The sequence below is a fragment of the Tenrec ecaudatus genome, chromosome 4 (assembly GCF_050624435.1).
Source record: "Tenrec ecaudatus isolate mTenEca1 chromosome 4, mTenEca1.hap1, whole genome shotgun sequence".
NCBI classification, from domain to species: Eukaryota; Metazoa; Chordata; class Mammalia; order Afrosoricida; family Tenrecidae; genus Tenrec; species Tenrec ecaudatus.
In genome coordinates, this window is record NC_134533.1 from 83,276,459 (window position 1) to 83,295,509 (window position 19,051).

Sequence of the window (19,051 nt, forward strand, 5' to 3'; positions counted from 1 at the left end):
TACTACTCAAACTCAAATGAGCATATTTCAACATCTTTTCAGCATCTTTCTCACCTACCACTGCCCAGAAAGGAGAGGAAGGAACTGAAAAACTAATTCAGAAATAAAAACTGAAAATCTATGGTACTTCATAAAATGGAAAAAAATGGTAATATATGGTAGGTATTTGTATGAAAATAAGAATTTAACAAAGACAACTCTAATTTCTTGGTGCATAAGAAGGTTAACTGCATTAAGTTTACAGATGACCAGTTAGGTTGAAAGTACATATATTTTTAGATACTTAAGTTAGCAGTGGCAGAGTTGTTAACATATATTATAACTTCACTGGACAAGAAAAACAAAACAAATGAAGACATGATAGATGTTACTCAGAAAATGGGACATGATTTCTGTAACATCCATTTATAAGAAGATAATTTGAGAAAGGTTACTAGTTATCAGCTGTTTTATTAATTGATACTATTTTATCCCAACCCTGAATTCCAATAATGTCTTATTATGTGAAGCATCTTCAAAAGGAATGTGCATAGATATGTGTAAATGTATATTTAATCAACCAACAAATGAAATCATCTTCAAATCTAATTGAACACTATAATCTAAGTGAAGTTAATTTTCTAGTGACAGAGAAAACATTACAAATAATAAGAAACAAATTCAAGAAGTAGTAATAATATTCCAGCTATTGTAACGTAAAATTGATTTATCTAAGCTCACAACTTTAAAATGTTTTCCCATTATTTTTCTTACCACTCATAAAACGTATTTTTATACTATACTAGTAATTTCAAAATAATTTCTAAAATTTACACTAGAATTAAACTAATACCAAAGAAATGAATTAATACCACTATGCTTGATATGTACATTTACACATCGAAAATGGAATAGTTTGTTTTTTAAAGAAAATGTTAAGTGTATCCTGTACAGTATGACCCAATGAACCAATCTTTTTCATTTCATTTAATTTAAAACATACAACAATGCACAAAGCTGAGATATAATGTGTAAATTTTAGACCTGCTATGATTCAAAGTTTTCAGGGTGAAAAAACTTTAGTTGCTCCAGATATCAGTATTCAACCCAGTGCTTGCTTAGCTTCCAGACCACTTCTGGAGAAGTTAGCGGATCATTAACAAGTCAATGAGGCAAACTGGAGAGTGTTTCTCTCTCTCTCTCTCTCTCTCTCTCTCTCTCTCTCATCTATTTCGAAAGAAAACTACATTTGGTTTTGAAAAAAAGTAGTCAAGCTAAAACGACCAAAATGATCACATTAATTCTACAACTAATCTTTTCTAAAGCAATTCATAATAAGGCAGGAAATAAGTTTACACAATTTGGGCAGATTAAAAATCTTACAATCAGGACATATCATTAAGATATTAAACTTTTCGTAACCTATAATTAATTCATTTTTAAGTCATTTAAAATATTTCTTTGACCTAAATTGTTATATCATTTTTAGAAATTATAGATTTAAGCTAAATTAAAACTAGCCTTCAAAGTCAGGTCAATTTTTATTAAAATTAATGTTCAAAATTCACATTCTCCTTAATATTCAATGTCCCTGTTTTTTGCCTAAATTTGACAGAAAAATATTATTTTTCATGGGGGGTGGTGCAGTATCCATTCAGCAAACATATACAGAGAGCACTTACTATATATCAAGATGTGTTTGTTTTAGGCAGTAAAAGATACAGCAAGGAACAAAATATTAGCAAAGTCCTGTTTTTACACAGCTTACATTTTAATACACAGAATACAGCCCTAATCTGTTATTTTTCCACATGCAACATGTTCACATACATAAAGTACACACACATATAACATGCATAGGAAACTAACACAAGAGTGGATATACAACTTGCAAAAACGTAAGAGCGTGCATGCTATTTTCAAAAAATACACTAAGTAAAGCAGAAACACACTTTAAAAGCCCAAATAATGAAAATAAAAAATTTTAAAGTCATGTTTCATAAGCTGTAAAAAATTCATTAGATACATAAATGATTTATCTTTGTTATGAGAGGTAAACCTATCGATTCAGATTTTTTAAGTGAGCTACTATAATTGCCATTTGTAATGAAGAATTTTTTCTAAGATTATGTCTTCCTTTCTCAAAATATCTTTCTCTCCCAAACAATTTTTGGACATTTGTAAAATAATAAACACATAAATCAAAGCCAAACACATTGGTGCTGATCCCAACGCAGTCACCTCTGGGACAGAGTACAAGTGCCCCACACAGGGTTTCCAAGGCTTCCGGTCTTCACTGAAGCCACGGCCACAACTGCCCCTCAGAGCAAATGGTAGGTTCAAACTGATGGCATTCAGTCAGCAGCCAAGCACTTCAATCATTACGCCAGCAAGGCCCTTAAAAGAACGCATGTGTACATACAAGCAAAAGTACCAAAACAAGCGAACGAGCCCACCTACGTACGAAATGTCTAAGGGAAACAGCTGAAATATCAACACCAACTAAGCTCTTCTTTTGCATTCAAAATGGTGCAAGAAAAAAGGTAAGTGTCACATTAAAACCACTCAGGAGGAAAGTATTCCAGCTGACACTAGCAGAAAATGTAAAAGAATCTAAGTGTAAATTACATAAGAATTTCAAACATAAGTAGCATAAAGTTTTTCATGCGATCCCATCTGACTTTTACTAGAACCTTGCTATATACTTAAACAAGAAGTTTCCCCCCTCGAGTAAAAACTTTTCTTGGGGGCTATCCAACAGTAAAAGAGCCACCATGTATTTCCTGGCTATGGAATAGAACAGAACATAGAACGATTTCACACTTGCACACATATGATCCTTCCACTCCATTTCATTTTATCTTTATTAAACCTCATTTCATAATTTAACCTAAATATATGTTTCAAAATTACACTGTTATATAAATGAAAATGTCTCTAAGGAACAAAATCATTTCAATACCACCTTAATATTTCTCAATTCCTCAAGCTTCAAGTGGAACCAAACACACTCACAAACTTCAACACTACGGAATGAAGCTGAGGGACGGCTGGCACCCAAGGTAACATTCATGCGTGCTTACCTCCCCACGTACTTGTGACCTGAGAGGCAGTCGACAGCGAGTGTACAGATGGGTGAAAAGTTGGCTGTTGCAAATCAAGCAGATCATTTGGCAGCTTTGATGTGCTAGAAAGAGATTGTGAGAAAAAAATGTATGATGTGATTTTTGCTACATTTGTCACCATCCCCAAAAGTAGGCATTAAAAAGGAAGGGGAAAACGTAGTAATATAAATCTGAAAATGGGGACATTTCAACAAGATAATTAAATAACCCTCATGAACAATCCAAAAAGGTCTAGAAAAAATATTCAAACATTATACATTTTTTAAGGATTCAGATAATAGCGTTTCTTTAAAAAGATCAATGACTTCTCCAGAAAAACCCTCATTCTGTCATTCAAATTAACGTAAACATGATTAAAAATATAAAATACTACAATTAAAATTTTAACTTCCCATAAGTTGAATCGCATTTAAAATACCAAAGCTCCTAACTAAGTAAAATACCCTTTTAATCTCACCTCCACTGCTTCTATAGCCATACAACTGATCAGCAACACAGGAAGAAAATTACAAACTTATCTATGGTATAAGCTTATAAAAGAGCCACCCCATTGCACAATTCCAAAAGATATTATCTCCATAATATTTATAAGTATTTAAAGGGGCCAGAAAGACTGATATTTTAGGCCTGGTAATTAATGTTTTATTTTCACATAAATAAGAAACTGAAAAGTGGCATAGATAATTTTTACCATCTACATAATTAAAGAAGTTTTGAAGACAACTTTTAGATGTAAAATAATTTTCTAGATAGAACTATAACTTTTCTCAATGAGAAAGATGTCTGCTTTAAATCTCAAGATGTAAAATAAAGATCTAACATTTATCTACAGTGTCCTGTAAGTCTCAATATAAAGAGTAGAGAGCTATTATTCATCTAAAATGCCCTGGTAACACAGTGGGTAACGTGCTGGGCTGCTAACCAAAAGTTCACAAGCTCAAGCCTACTAGCTACAACATGGGAGAAAGATGAGGTTGCCTGTTCCTATAAAGATAACTGTTTCAGAAAGTCTACGGAGCAATTCTTCTCAGTTTAGGGTGCTGTAAATCAGAGTCTACTCGACAACAAAGGGTTCAGGTTTGGTTAATCATTTGTCTATTCCTATTCCCTGCATTGAAAAAATGTATAAATTAAAAATTATATAGTTAAACAAAACAATATGATCTCAAGGACCATAATTTTGAGAGTATTTAAACCTGAATTAAAATTTTAAAAAATCTCATGTCCAAAAATTTCCTATTCATTAATAATTACTTGACATCACTTGAAATTAACACTAAAAACAAAATTACAAATGTATTTTGTGCACTTGGGAAAAATGCAGAATATAAAATAAGTATTATTTTAAGTGGATTATAAGATTTGTCCCAATTATTAAAGGAATGAAAATTTATAGTATAAAAGTGAAATAAAACATGGCCAAATTAGTTCTTCTCCAATATGTCTCCCTCCTCAAATATTCAACATCCTTTCCATTCATCACTCCTAAAAACATAAAAAAGTGATGAAAAAACACAAACCTATATTCAACAAACATATAGTAGGATTTCAGGGAACAGAGACCAAGTAGAAGCCAAGTTAGTAAAGCTCACACTGAGCTGTGGCAAGAGTCAATAGAGAGTAGAAAAAATTTCAAGGCGGAAGTAAGTAAATAGCATCAACAACAAAATCAAAGGGAAAAAAAAACGCTTACCACATTCTATGGCACTGTAGCCAAATGCCACCCCCTGTGCGAAAATCGAGTCACCAGGAGATATTAGAAAAGAAAATTCTTGGAACTGCACCCATCCCCCAATTCTAGACCTACTAATGAAAAATTCTTTGAATGTGGGGTCCAAATATCTGTGGTTTAATAAACCCTCTGGGGTAATTCTGATACACAGTACAGATTGAGACCACTGATCTCACTTCCACTTTTGAACATTATGAGGTTAAAAAAAAGGGGTGGGGGGGTGGAGAACAGATTAAGAAAAAGCCAATTATTGTAATTCACCTGGAAATATTAGATCCAAATTGTTGAGTAGCTTACATAAAAAAAGATTATTTAGATTGGTCTGAAAAACTTCAATAAAGAAGAAATTTGGCAACTAAAATCTGGTACTGTGATCTAGATTAGAGATTAACATCCGAGATATATTTAATATCCAATGTAAGGATGTTTTATAATACGTGAAATGCACACATATATATTCTAGAGTCAAAAAATCTTGGGCCACTACCACACTACACAACTGTGTCTAATCATAACTTTAATATAATCAAGCTTGCCCATAGATAATCCACAATACAACAATTAGTATAAATTTATAATTTAGCATACTCCATCTCCTAAAATGTAAAAGACAAAATCTTATCATTTTATATTTAGGTATTATAGCAAACATGCTCATAGAAGCAGCAGTCAAGCAATCAAATGACTTCTTGAACTGGGAAAATCTGTAGCAAAAGACCTTGTTTTAAAGTGCGGAAGAGTAAGGATGTCACATTGAGGAGTAAGGTGTGCCTGATTCAAGACACGGTGTTGTCAATCACTTCAAATGCATATGAAAGTTGAACAATGTGTAAGGAAGACTGCAGAAGGATCAATGTATTCGAAATATAGTATTGGCGAAGGATATTGAAAGTACTATGGGTTGACAAAGAACAGCCAGAATGCTCCTTAGAAGCAAGGACGGTGAAACTTCACCTCACACCCTTTGAACAAGTTGTCAGGAGAGACCAGTCACTGGAAAAGGACATGGAGAAAGAAAGCCACTCTCAAGGAGTCCAAGGACTCAAACAGAACAAGGATGGTTTGGGATTGCAAAGTTTCATTGGTAGAACAGAGTACAAGAGTCATCATGAGCTGGCCTTGCATGGTGCTGCTGCTGCCGCCGCCACCACTACCACTACCACCATCCTTTATCACCACTTTGTTTAGTCATAAAATCATAAATCAAAAGAAACTGAAAAGCTACCCGAAATTAGAAGTTTTTCAACCTGAATTGTCAAAGGTCATTTGAGCTTTTCACTTACCTGTTAGAAGAACTAGGGGTAGAAAACATGTCAATGGCGGGGGCAGTCATTATGCCCCCCGCTGAGGCAGACACAGGAGAGGCTGCGGTTGTCAAAGAGGCATGCGGTTTCTTTGCAAGCTCTTTTAGTCGTTGTTCCTGGTGAGGAACGGAAATGGCTTAGGAAATTCAGAAACCAAATCTGTTCATAAGGCCTCAACAAAACAAACAACCCCCAGAGCATTTACTTCTTTTGTTTTGAGAGCAACAAGTTATTTGCTTGATGCTTCCTTCACTCATTATTCACTGTCAGGATAAAAAAAATTAAGGCTACTAAATTTCTCCTCATTTAGATAGCCGTACATTAAATACTGCCACGTCTGCTCAGAGGTTCTTTTACTTTCCCGAACGCATGTGCTTATTTTCCCAGATACAAAGAACATGCACACCTACCTTTAAAGCTTTTAAACGAGCCTGCTCTTCCTCTAGAGCTGCCTGCTTTTCCCTTTCATCCACTTTGGTTAGAGAGAGGCCAGTACTTGCCAAGGAAGAGACTGCATTGGAAAGTGTTGTTGCCCTAGGGTAAATGGACAGAGGTAATATGGCCTTTTGCCAAACATATCATCACATCACAAACAAGTCAGGAAATGACTTGGCAACCGCACTATGGTTAGGCACTATAATTTAGAATTTAACCCTCGAGTTAAAACCAGTACTTCAGATAAAATAGTCTACTGACTGACCTATAAGATTATAGCAATGAGAACAATGCTGATGTATATACTAGAGCCACAGCTTTTAAAAATAAATGTCAGAGCGTGCAAAGGGTTCCCAATAGAATAGGGCAGTCTCTTTTCAGCTCCAAAGGAAGGGATCAACACAAACGGGAAAGAGCTCCAAAACTCCCCAAGGAAAACCTTACAGGTAAGAAGTATTGGGTTTCTCGCTTACTGAAGTACATTTTTATACTTCATCAATATTTTCATTCCTTTTGCAAATGATTTAGGCTTGGTAATTTTGGATTTTGTAATAATCTACTATAATAATTCAAACAGTATATCTGGGTCAAAACATTAAAATCTATAATGACATTTAAACTGATTTTCTCTACAAAATACTTAAGGGAGTCCTCAAGGTGCTCCCCAGTTAGCCCTGGAATGCCAACCGTGACGTCGCTGGTGGTTCACACCCCAGCGGCTCCAAGGAAGAACCTCTTGGCTTCCTTCCACAGCAACGCCGGGCGGCCTTGCACACAGCGCTAAGGTTGGGAATTGACCCTATGACAGGGAGGTGGTGTGGTTACGGGAAGGGTGCTATTTTCTAAAGTTCTGAAACAACAAAAATGTTTGAAAAGAATCAAAGGAAAATTCCCCCTATAATTTATACAAATCCTCCCTTCCTATTTGTAAAAGAAAATTCTCTTAAGAAAATACGAGAATCGTGAAGGGAGACGCCGGATAGGGCAAGATATGACAAAATAATAATTTACAAATGTTCAAGGGCTCTTGAGGGAGGGAGAGCAGGGAGGGAGGGGAAAAAAGAGGACTTGATGCAAAGGGCTTAAGTAGAGAGCAAATGCTTTGAAAATGATTAGGGCAAAGAATGTACAGATGTGCTTTATACAATTGATGTACGTATATGTATGGATTGTGATAAGAGTTGTATGAGTCCCTAATAAAATGTTAAAAAAAAAATTTTTAAAGAAAAAGAAAACACGAGAATCAGTCAAATCACCATCAGAAACAAGGTTGCTAACTCTCGCTGCCATGGAGTCAATTCTGAAGCACAGCCACCCTATAAGCTGGGTAGAACTGCTCCTGCGAATTTTCTGAGACTGTAAAGAAATACAAGTCTCATCTTTCTCCTACGAAGCAGCCTATCATGTAATTCATTATGTCACCAAAGCAGATGTTTGCTGTTACTTACAATATGTTGGTTAATTGGTCTTAGTTTTGGAAATCAGTTCAAAGTCCAAAACAAACCAAACTCACTGCCATCAAGCCAATTTGGAATCATGGCAAGCCTAGACAGCAGATTGCCTCTGTGGGTTTCGAAATCTAATGCTTTTTGGGAATAGAAAGCCTCATCATTTCCTGAGGAGTAGCTGATAATTTCAAACTGTTGACCTAAAAGTTAGTTACCCAACACGTACTGCCTAAAATATGCCAATAACATACCACATGATAGCAACAGAGAAAGATGATAAAATTTGGTGCTAGACATTTTAGGTTTGGGTTTCAATATTATAAATGCATACTTCACAGTGATAGTTTGAGTGTTAATCAAATTAATGTAAAGCATCATACAAATGAATGTTTTATCAAAAGAAAGTTTGATACTAAGAACATAAATTTAATCCAATTAGTCAATATCATCATTTTAACAGATTGCTATTGAGGGTCAGAATTATTTTAAGAGTTTACACACACTAACCCATTTAATCCTAGCAGCAGCCCTATTGAGCTCTACTCCTCTGCCTTGAAAAACATCACTTTCATACTTGAATCAATAAGGAATAAAGTACCTGCTTGCAGCTGTAGAATCTTTGATTTTCTTTCCTTCCAAGGACGCTAAGTGTTGTTCCAAAGCATCTAGAAGACTGCTGGGGGCCTAAAATGGTACAAATATTAATAATTTTCACAAAAATCATGACATTGGTCAAAATAAATTAAGTGCAGTCTAGCACAAAGCTTTTTCAAAAAATTTTACACAAAGCTTTTTAAACTTCAATGATCAAAAATTAATGCAAAATCAAATGCATAAAGAATGAAGGTGTTTCTGGCATATATACACATGAACTAAACTTATTAAAAAGCATAACAAAAAACACTATCTTGTATCATTAATATACATGACAGGTTTTCAAATGTGAATACAATCACAGCGCTGATATCAGGACTTGCAAAAAGTACTTTTAGTGGATACAATCAATCTTATGCTCATGGTTTAAAACCCTGGTAAACTAAACGAGATGGTATAAAATGAAGAATTTTATACAGTCAAATTGCTAGAATAATCTTCGCATTACATCAAAACAAACTCTGCAAGGAAAATAACACTAATGTCTGTAGCAGTAGAGAATGTGTATTATTCATGTTTGTAACCTCATAACTACCAGTACACAATAGGTAGTGAATTAATATAACAATTCAATTACCTGTGAAAGGTCTGGTATATCCCCTCTGTCAATTCCAACTTGCTATAAAAATAAAGTAGTATTGCTTTCAATAGATAGTATGACAATTGTGTTTACAATAAAATTTAGAAAATTACATTTATGTAGTTTTTATGTGAACAATATTTTGGACAGATTTTTTTAAATCAAAAGAAATTACTTTCTAAAATTATCATTCACTATTTCAATAGCTTACATGCTATTTGATGCCTCTTTACAGGAGTCAAATTATAGAGTTAGAAATTCAACCAGACTATTAAAGTTACCAATACCATGTGTTCTAAGCATCAATATTAAATAGCCTTAGTAGCACCTGAAAAATCCATCTGTTCTATTAAAAACAAAAACAAAACAACACTTCGATGTGTCACATGGTAAAACACATTTCAACAATGGTAGAAAGTAGGTGAGGGTCTTACATAAAAGTCAAGTAATGTCTAACCAGGATATAGCACACAGTATATATACCCAATGCAGTCCCCAAACAGTTTCATGAAACTAAGCAATTTTCAAGAAAAAGGTGTAAGTCTGTTCTTAGCAATTTCAGAACCCAAATTAGAAAACTGTTTTCCGACTCACGGCTTTATTTCATTTGCTAATCACCCTCTCTACTTTTCTTCAAGTACTCTGGGATTAGTTCCAGAATATAAGTAGAAAATTTAATAAACCAATTCATACTAAGATGTTATCATAGCCAATCACTGCCAAATACATTTGTCCCTCACTGATCATATTTTAAGAGGTTATTTCTTGCCTTTAATCCAGGAATTAAAGCCTCGTGATGAAACTGAAAATCTAAAGACAACTTCATGACTGGATATTTTTAGGGCAGAAGAGCCCTCATAGTTTTCAGCTCCTATGCGATAGTCTATTTTATCTCAAATTAAAAACTGCAGACATGAAAGTGTAAGGACTTACTCTGAAACTGGTAACTAACTAGAGCAGCTTCCCAAGCTCCCTGCCCTGGAGGAGCTGTGACTCACAGTCCTTTAAGACAAGGGGGAACTGCCCTCACTGTCAGTGCTAGAGCTGCAACTCTCTCCGAAATAGAAAGCCCCATCTTTTTCTGACCTATAAGTTACAAGTCCAATGTGCCACACTCCGCCACCAGGGCTTCTCAACCACTTAGCAGGAAATGGAAAAGCGCAATGGTTTTTATTGGAAAAAAGTACATTAAATCTGAATAAATTCAGTAGATTTCATGGAACAACACCTGAATAACAACAATGCTGTTTTTTTCCAAAGGTTTTGTCATCTTGTTCTCTCCTATTCTGTTTGCTTAGAAAAGAAATACCACTACAGAAATTGAGTCTAGATTTATCAATTTTACTAGTTCCAGATTAACTTTGATTCAACTAACCAATTATAAGCAAGAAAACTTTCAAAGCTATCCAATGAGATATATCCAGCCACCTCTGGTCTAGCAAAATAATGCCAAATATTACCACACTGCTGTCTGTGATAATTTGAGATGTGACTTATAAGATTTGCAAAACGATTAATCTATAACAGAGTTTCCCAAAGTGGGTGATAATTGCCCACTGGGGATGCAAGGATGATCCAGGGGGACTGCAAAAGTAGATACCTACACTTTATTCTGGATTATGATTTATAGTGCAAACGTTTTAATGGCAAGGAGGTCGCAGAGTAATATTTTAATGTCAAGGGGAGGCAGGTCTAAAACACACATTTACAAAATTTCATAAGCAATGACAGTCAAACAATAAGTACCCTAAACTCATTTCGGTAAAGAAACAAAAATGTTTTGAATCATGTGGCTCAAAAGGAATCTGCACACACACAATATTTTCTACCATATTTAACACAGTAAGTCTTAGACAATGAGTGGATAAAACAAAATCAATACCACTTCTATGTGACACCAACCTAATTTTACACTGGTGTAAACATTTTAGAAGAGTATCTTTCTATATTCAATTTTGAGCACTTAGTATCATAGAATACATTTTATCAATGCATCATACACCACTGAATTCTATAGAGCATACTTATATGATTGAAGATAGACCTTACTAGAGTCAAGATAATTTACCTCTGCAACTTTGAGAAACTCTGAGATCCTTGTCATCCTAGTTAGGAACTTCTTATAAATGTCAAGACCTTCTTTGCATTGGTTCTTTTTCATATCAAAATATTTTTCTGCCAAAAGTATATAAAAACATTCATCTGACACAAAATACAAGTATTTTCACACACATCACAGATAAAGTTCTCAGAAAGCAAAAGGCCAGTACTGCTACAGATAATATAGGTCAAAGAATAAAGTCATCATAAAATAAAATTATCAGTGATAAATTAAAATTAGATATTCGGCAAATATATAGACAGGGAATAGCTTAAGTTGTTCTAGTCATAGCAGCACTCTTCCCAATAACCCCACCTAAATCAAATGCCCATCAGGTGACAAATGGATAAATGAAATGCCCATATGTTAGAATATTATTCAAAAAGAAGCTAGACACAAATGTCTACATGATTTCACTTATATATTAGATATCTAGGAAAAGCAAATCTTTGGATTAAAAAGCAGACTGGTGGTTCCAGGGCTGCTATAAATATCAATACACAAGTTTTTGTTTCAACAACTGTTTTCAGTTCTCTTGGTGATACACCTAGAGTGGAAGTGCTAGGCTACATGGTCATTCTATGTTTGGCTTATTGATGAACGAGAAGACTATTGTGCACAGTAGGTGGATCAGTTCACATTCCCACCAGCAATTCTTTGTGAGTTTCAAGTTCTCCATACTCAACAATATTTGCTGTTACCCGTCTTTTTTATTATAACCATCCAAGTGAGTGTGAAATGGTATCTTACTATGGTTTCAATTTACATTTCACTAATGGCTAACGATGCTGAACATTTTATCATGTTTTCATTGACCTTTTGTCTATCTTCTTTGCTGACGTGTCTATTTGACACTTTGTCTATTTTAATTGGCCTGTGTTTTCATTGTTGAGTTATAAAGAATGCACATAAACAATTAAAGATAACATGAATTCGACAAAGTTGCAAGATACAAGATTAACACACAAAACTCCTTTGTGTTTTGGGATACTATCATAACCTTGTGCCAATGGCTTTTCTCATTCAGATGACATGACAAAGTCTTTGTGTTCGCTCTGTCCCTTTTAAGACTTAATAAATGTTCTCCTCAAGGGGAAAAAAAGTTTCACTAGTAATAAGGTAGAAAGTCTATGCCTCAACAAAATTTTAAAGAAAAATTTTCTTTCTTCCCTGGAGAAAAAGTAAATCAAATTTGCATATTACTATGGATTAAAGCATCCCGGAATGAGTTTGTATTAACCTAGCCAATAATTAAAAATGGATTAAAATAAATTTTTTAAAGATTTGAGGTGGGGAATGAACTCACACAAATAAGTAAACATAACTGATATCTGCACTTGATACTTTGGTGCCCTTAGCAATTACATATTCCATTAAAATAAATGAGTATTTTATAGACAAAACTATGTCCTATACATATGAAATAGACAATAAGGCACCAAAAATCCCTAATGGATCTCATAAGACATCCAAAAAATTAATGTTGAATGAATTTAAAATAATTGCTTTTTAAAATTAGTATATAAAATAACAATTTTAAAGTAAAATTTCATTTATATAATAAATTATGACAAAACATGATTGGTTTAATATTATTAAAATAAACTTTAAAAACTTAATTTATTCAAATGATAGAAAACCAGCTATATCTGAGAAATATGTAATTCATGTAGCTGAGCATTCTGAAAACAACATTGAGTGCTGAATTACTTAACATGTGCAGCCAGGTGTAGAATCCTTTTTCCCAAATAAACTGCTTTGATAACCTATATAAACCTCAAGGATTTGATTTTTGGCAGCTGTAAGTAACATTTCAGTCAATATATTTATAAACATAGCACAAGTTAAATAAAATATTAGACTAGAGCAATATTTACCCAACAGGTTAATAATTCCTTCATTGTATGCTGCAAACAGCCTAATGGCGTCTTTGAACAGGAGCATGAAAGCAGCATTTATTACTCCATTGGTAAGTTCATTGCTATTAACCTAGGAATACAAATGAAAATAAAAATTTAATTTAATAAAACTTTAATAAAAATGAAAATAAGGTTATGTAGTTTTAGAGGAAACTGACAAAAAGACTTTATTAAAATAGAGTAAATTCATACACTTAGGCATACTAAAGATAAAAAGTCACTGATTTATTGAAATCAGGTAAAGCCAAGCAGCACAAAATTGATGGTAAAGTGGGTTCAGATTTATATCTGAACAACAACTAAGTATAAGTCCTATAACATTAATCAATTTTGCTTAGACAAGTTATGGAGGTCAAAGGTAATTTTTTCTCATACAATTCAATATCAAGAAGGGTGCAACAATCATTACCACAAGAAGAAGGGTGAAATCAATCATTACCACAGAGAAGAACCTTTTCTTCTCGTACTCATTGAGGCAGACTCCCCATTTGCCCCACCCTCCTCTCCTGTGCCCCAGGCAATCACCAATCCACCTAGTCTTTATAGTTATCCCAGTTTTCCTACACAGATAAACATACTAAACAAGGGCTCAGGAACAATGGCCATACAAACCAGGTAAAGACCTGTATCCCAAGAGGAACAGAAAAAATCCCTTGCACATAAGGCTGACTGACATCTTACTGTGAGAAGATGATTTGGAAGTCATAGGACTGTGGTTCAGATCTCTTACTCTGAGGGAGCCCAATGGTTGGCAATTTAAGACTACCACACGTTTATAATTGTCATACTTCTTTGGTTTTTTTATGACATGTCTTAGTCCAACAGGCATAGTTCTGTCTTATGGAATGAGAAAGTTTTTCTCTATCTCCAACCCTCATTGTTCATGTAAACAGTAAATAGTTACTAACACTTTTAATTTGTACAAGTCAACAATCCATGTACTTTAGTCTAAACATCACAAAGAATTGAACTGATGACTATATTAATTGGAGAATGGGCACATGGAAATCACACAATTATACTTGCTAATTTGTGTTATTTCTTTAAAATTTGCTTAATAAATTTTTTTTTAAAGAAAATACTAGGGATTTGGCCAACACTGCCCAACCCAGCCCAGCTTGTGGGGGCTCTTGTAGAAGTTTCTGTGCTAGAAACTTCAGCCAGGTCAAGGTCCAGAGAGGCTGTAGAGTCTCACCACGCCTCTCCCTGTGGTTCACAGACACAGGCTGCCAGCCGAGCTCAGCCGGACAGCTCTGGCCACGTGGCAATAGTCACATCCAGCCTGGGTCGCCCGACAGCAGAAGGCCATCTGTCAAATGCGAATGTCTGCGTCACAGTTGAGACAGTTCAGAGTGACAAACTGCACGGCATGCACACACAGGCGCGTGTGCACACATGCACACACGCATAGGCACACAAATTTAATACAAAACAAAAGCCTAAAATAAACTCTAGTTCTTCACAAAAAAAAAAAGAAAATACTAGGGAACATAATTTGTATTTGGGCGATAGTTACATAACAAGTTAAGGGCTATTAAGGATTACTTATAACTTCCTTTTATTTCTAAATTATCATCTATTGTTTTTAAATCTTAAATTACAAAAGCTTTTGTACAATCAACTTACATTAAAATCAAGAAGGGCATCCATTTGATTCTGAATAATTGGTACAGTTTTTAGGAGTTTTTCTGTGTTCATTGTTCTCATAACTCCATCAGCCCTGTTTAAAAAAAAATTAGTTTGTTAATAAAGAACTTCCATCTAGTTCTAAACATAGCACAACGTTTGTACTCTGTTTAAATAAATGCTCTATTTTTTAGGTCATTATCGAACCTGAAACTAGAAGCAAAAATCATACAAAGGGGGTAAAAGTTACCCAAGAAGCCCTCTATGTACAACTTCAAAGTGCTCATTTAACACTAAAAAGAATATTAACTAGCAGACATAAAATATGAGGTATAAGAATATAAGCTTACGTTTTATGAAGCCTTGACTAAGTCTACTGTGTACTTTACACATGAAGAAATCATAATTCTCACCACCACTAATGTTATGTGAAGAACAATGGTCTTGTAGATTAAAATAAAGAAACAAACAAACAAAAAAACACTTTGCTCCTCAAATGATCTGTGTATGTTGGATGGAATCTATTTTCAAACCTCCTCATTCTATCCCTCCTTCGCTGCCTTGAGCCCCCACCCCTTTCCCCAAAAACAAAAATTCTCAGTTCAGAACTCAAATATTTTATTCCAAAAAAGAAACCAAAATAAAACATTGCCTGGTCTTAGGACCCAATCTACATCTCTCTGGTCTGCTCCTGTTACACAAAGGAAATGTACCTATCAAAAGTAAATACTACTCCCACAGGTCCCCCTCTTGATCAAGAAATCATCACTCCCAGCTAACATCACACACACACCTCACCAGAGAAGCAGTTCTAGCTGCCACATTAGGGCTGTCTTACTTCTGGCCTATGAATTATGCTATAAATATCCAATGGCCCTTGGAAGAAAAAAGGTTCTCCATTCCTGCTCCATATCATAGGCTCCCCAAACTTATTTGGCCTACCACACCCTCTGTAAGAAAAGAAAATTGCCCAGTGCTACCCTGGCAATAAAAAACATTTGTACGATAGTCATAATCCAGGATACAACAGTCGGTATCTGCTTCTGCAAGCCCCCTGGATCATTCCAACACCCTCCAGGGGGACAAGACTGCCCACTCTAGAAAACATGCTCTAGATCCTGCTCTGTTCTCAATCCTTTGTTGTCATTTGCTCTAGCACATTGGTGTATAACTGATGGAAAGGTTCTATCAAACACCATCCAACAGAGGAACAGCCAAGTCCTGCGTGGCTATTAAGCACCTCAATTGTGCTGTTATGACTGAGGAACGGAATTTTTTTTTGGAACTGAATCTTTAATAGTATTTCAGTCCCTTTACATTTGATTAGGCACATAAATGGCAAGTAGCTACCATAGTGAGAAAGTGCAGTCATCAAGTTTGTATGTTTATATCCATGCACAAACAAACAAGGCTCTAGGACAGTGGTTCTCAACCTGTGGGTCCCCATGGTTTTAGGAACCACTCCTCTATCCATCTCCAGGCAGTCCGCCCACATGCAGATACACCCACATAGGCGAGCCTGGTGTGAGGACTGTTACCCATGTTACACCATGCTTCAAGACAAAATTTCATTTATTTGTAGTTAGAAATAAATATTTTACAATATAGCTACATATTGTTTTTGTGATTAATCACTGCTTTAATTATGTTCAATTTGTAACAATGAAAATACATCCTGCATCTGATATTTACATGATAGTTCATAACAGTAACAAAATTACAGTGATGAAGTAGCAACAAAAATAATGCTATGGTTAGGGTCACCACACCATGAGGAGCTGTAAAGAGCTGCGGCATTAGGAAGGGTGAGAACCACTGCTCTAGGATCATCAATATAGCCACTCAATTTCCACTAATCCCGTAGTCCCATCCAGCTGCCTTTCAGAGAAAAGCGATTTAAAGAGCTGTCACTTCTTCACTTTCCAATCCTTTTTCAACTCATTACCAATATGAATTCCTACTCATTCCCCCATTTAAATTTATCTACTATAAATCATCTTCAGGAACATCCACGTTCTCTCTCCAATAGGTGCTGTTCAAACCTCATCTGAGCAGACTTCTCAGCACCCATCAAAAGCTTCCCTCCTCCTTGCGGTCCTTTATTACCCTCTTAGCACCCACTAAAGCTCTTCTCATCTGATTGTCTTCCTACCTAATACTTGTTCAGTCTGTTAAGCTTCTAGATGCTCACTTAACTCAAGTATTCCTGGATCCTCTCTTCCCTCATTTTTATACTACTGCTCATCTGTCATGTCCGTGGCAGAGGCCACCATAATGCCATTAACATTCATATTCCTAGACTAGAATGCTGAAGTTCCACGTCAGTCTGTCCAACTGCCTACTTGACATGTCAACTTGCATAAAACTCGGGTTATCTCAAAATAAATATTTCCAAAACTCCGTCCTGCATTCTTTACCATTACACCCAGAAAATCCTTCCCATTTAACTTTGTCAGTAACATAAGCCAAAAGCTTAGTCACGTATTCTTTCGTCTTTCCTCTCTCACTAACTTCCACATTATCTTCATCATCAAGTTCTGGTATTTTTATTTCATAATCACTTCTCAAATCTATTCACATCTCTGTAGCCACTGTCACGGTTTCACTTTTAGCCACATGGCCTGTTTGGATTTTCATAGTTATTTCTCCACACTCTCATCAAAACGATCTTTTTAAAATTGCTTCCCCTGGTACTTATTCTAAATGCAGTTCAAGTCACACTGCTGACTAAGGATATAAGCAAACCTAAATCTCCCTTATATGCTTTAAAATCACTTAACATTCTTTGTGACAATATTTTCCAAGTAAGCATGTGATTCTATTTTTATCAATTAGTTTCCACTTTACTGGATGTACCTTATCCAACTCAAAATTGTTCTTCATAATATCCACATATATGTTAAGTACACTATCAACATTCAATAAAAGTTTCAGACAGAGAACCAAACCTGGTGTTTAATACTTCCAACACAAGCTATAATTTTTTCTGTAAATAGTACCATGAACAAGCACACTAAAAACCATGTCAGAACTGAATCTCATCAAAGACAAGTAATTAGTGTATGCAATATAAAGGCAAAAAATTTGATAGAACAAAAATGCTTACCCTTTATTATGCAAATAATCATTATTTAAGAGGAAAACATAAATTCTTATCAAATTGAAGTTATATTAGTATTATAATAGAAAGCCACTTTCAATATATTAAGACCAATGAATAATTTAAGGAAAGACCCCAAGGGTAAAAATTCAAAATACAATTCATAATTTTAAAATATTAATGTAAATAAAAACCTAAGGATGACTAAATGAAATTAGAAAACTTCTAGTCAAGTCACCTACTGATGCTAGTCATAATAAACAGCTTCATCTGCAGTAACCTGTCAGGTAACAATTCATCAATATCTAAATTATTAATCTTATCGTTAAAGGGAGCCTGTGGGCAAGCTGAAATGAAATGCTTGCTAAGTGACCACCTGGATCCATTTGTCTAGTGGGAGTGGGAGAAATGCAGCTATAGAGAAACGGGTTGAGTCTGACCACTGACACCCGTGAACTTGACTTACAGGAACTAGAGAAGAGCGCAGGTTGGTTAATCTGAAGTTCATGACCTAGCACGTAGGGGCTAGGCTTGTTGAGAATTTGTGAGGTGGCCCACACTAAGTTGACCAGAACCTGACCAGATGAAAAGAAGATATTTGAGTTTGTGAACTGGTGCATACTGCTGCAGACTTTATGGGCAGCCTGTCCTGATTTGACTGTGCTTATGGATGCAGACTTCACAAGGTTCCAACTAGAATGAAGTTTCTTCATGTTGAAGAATAGGATTGTCTCCTCTAGCACTGGGTTCATGTAAGGGGGCAGTATAGATATGGGTTACCCAAAATTGGGCAGACAAAGGCATGAAGTGGTTGGCTTACAAACTTTCATAGGTGGGGGAATATATTCATAGGATTATAGGGTAGGTAGTTCTTAACTACAATCGTGAAGCATAAAACATTTTTGGTTTGTTCACTTACAGAGTTCAAAATGCATCCTTATTGAATATGCATTTTAGTTTTATCCTGTTAAGTACAGATAAGATTTTAGTATTGTTTGAAAACTATATATGGCTAAAGAGTGATGTGAAAGTGTCAAATGGACAAGGG

At 35.1% G+C, this 19,051-nt stretch overlaps 1 protein-coding gene across 14 annotated transcripts in view; it reads right to left on the minus strand.

Annotated features, from left to right (window-relative positions):
* The window catches only part of PICALM (phosphatidylinositol binding clathrin assembly protein), a 102,685-nt gene that overhangs the window by 39,103 nt on the left and 44,531 nt on the right, over positions 1-19,051 (minus strand). For all 14 annotated transcript variants that reach the window (XM_075546412.1, XM_075546416.1, XM_075546409.1 and 11 more), the window contains 8 exons: positions 14,904-14,997; positions 13,236-13,347; positions 11,326-11,432; positions 9,255-9,296; positions 8,622-8,707; positions 6,551-6,674; positions 6,120-6,256; positions 3,063-3,166 (listed from right to left, as the gene is read on the minus strand). In XM_075546412.1, coding sequence (XP_075402527.1) covers positions 3,063-3,166; positions 6,120-6,256; positions 6,551-6,674; positions 8,622-8,707; positions 9,255-9,296; positions 11,326-11,432; positions 13,236-13,347; positions 14,904-14,997 — 806 coding nt within the window. The remainder of the gene's footprint in view (positions 1-3,062; positions 3,167-6,119; positions 6,257-6,550; positions 6,675-8,621; positions 8,708-9,254; positions 9,297-11,325; positions 11,433-13,235; positions 13,348-14,903; positions 14,998-19,051) is intronic.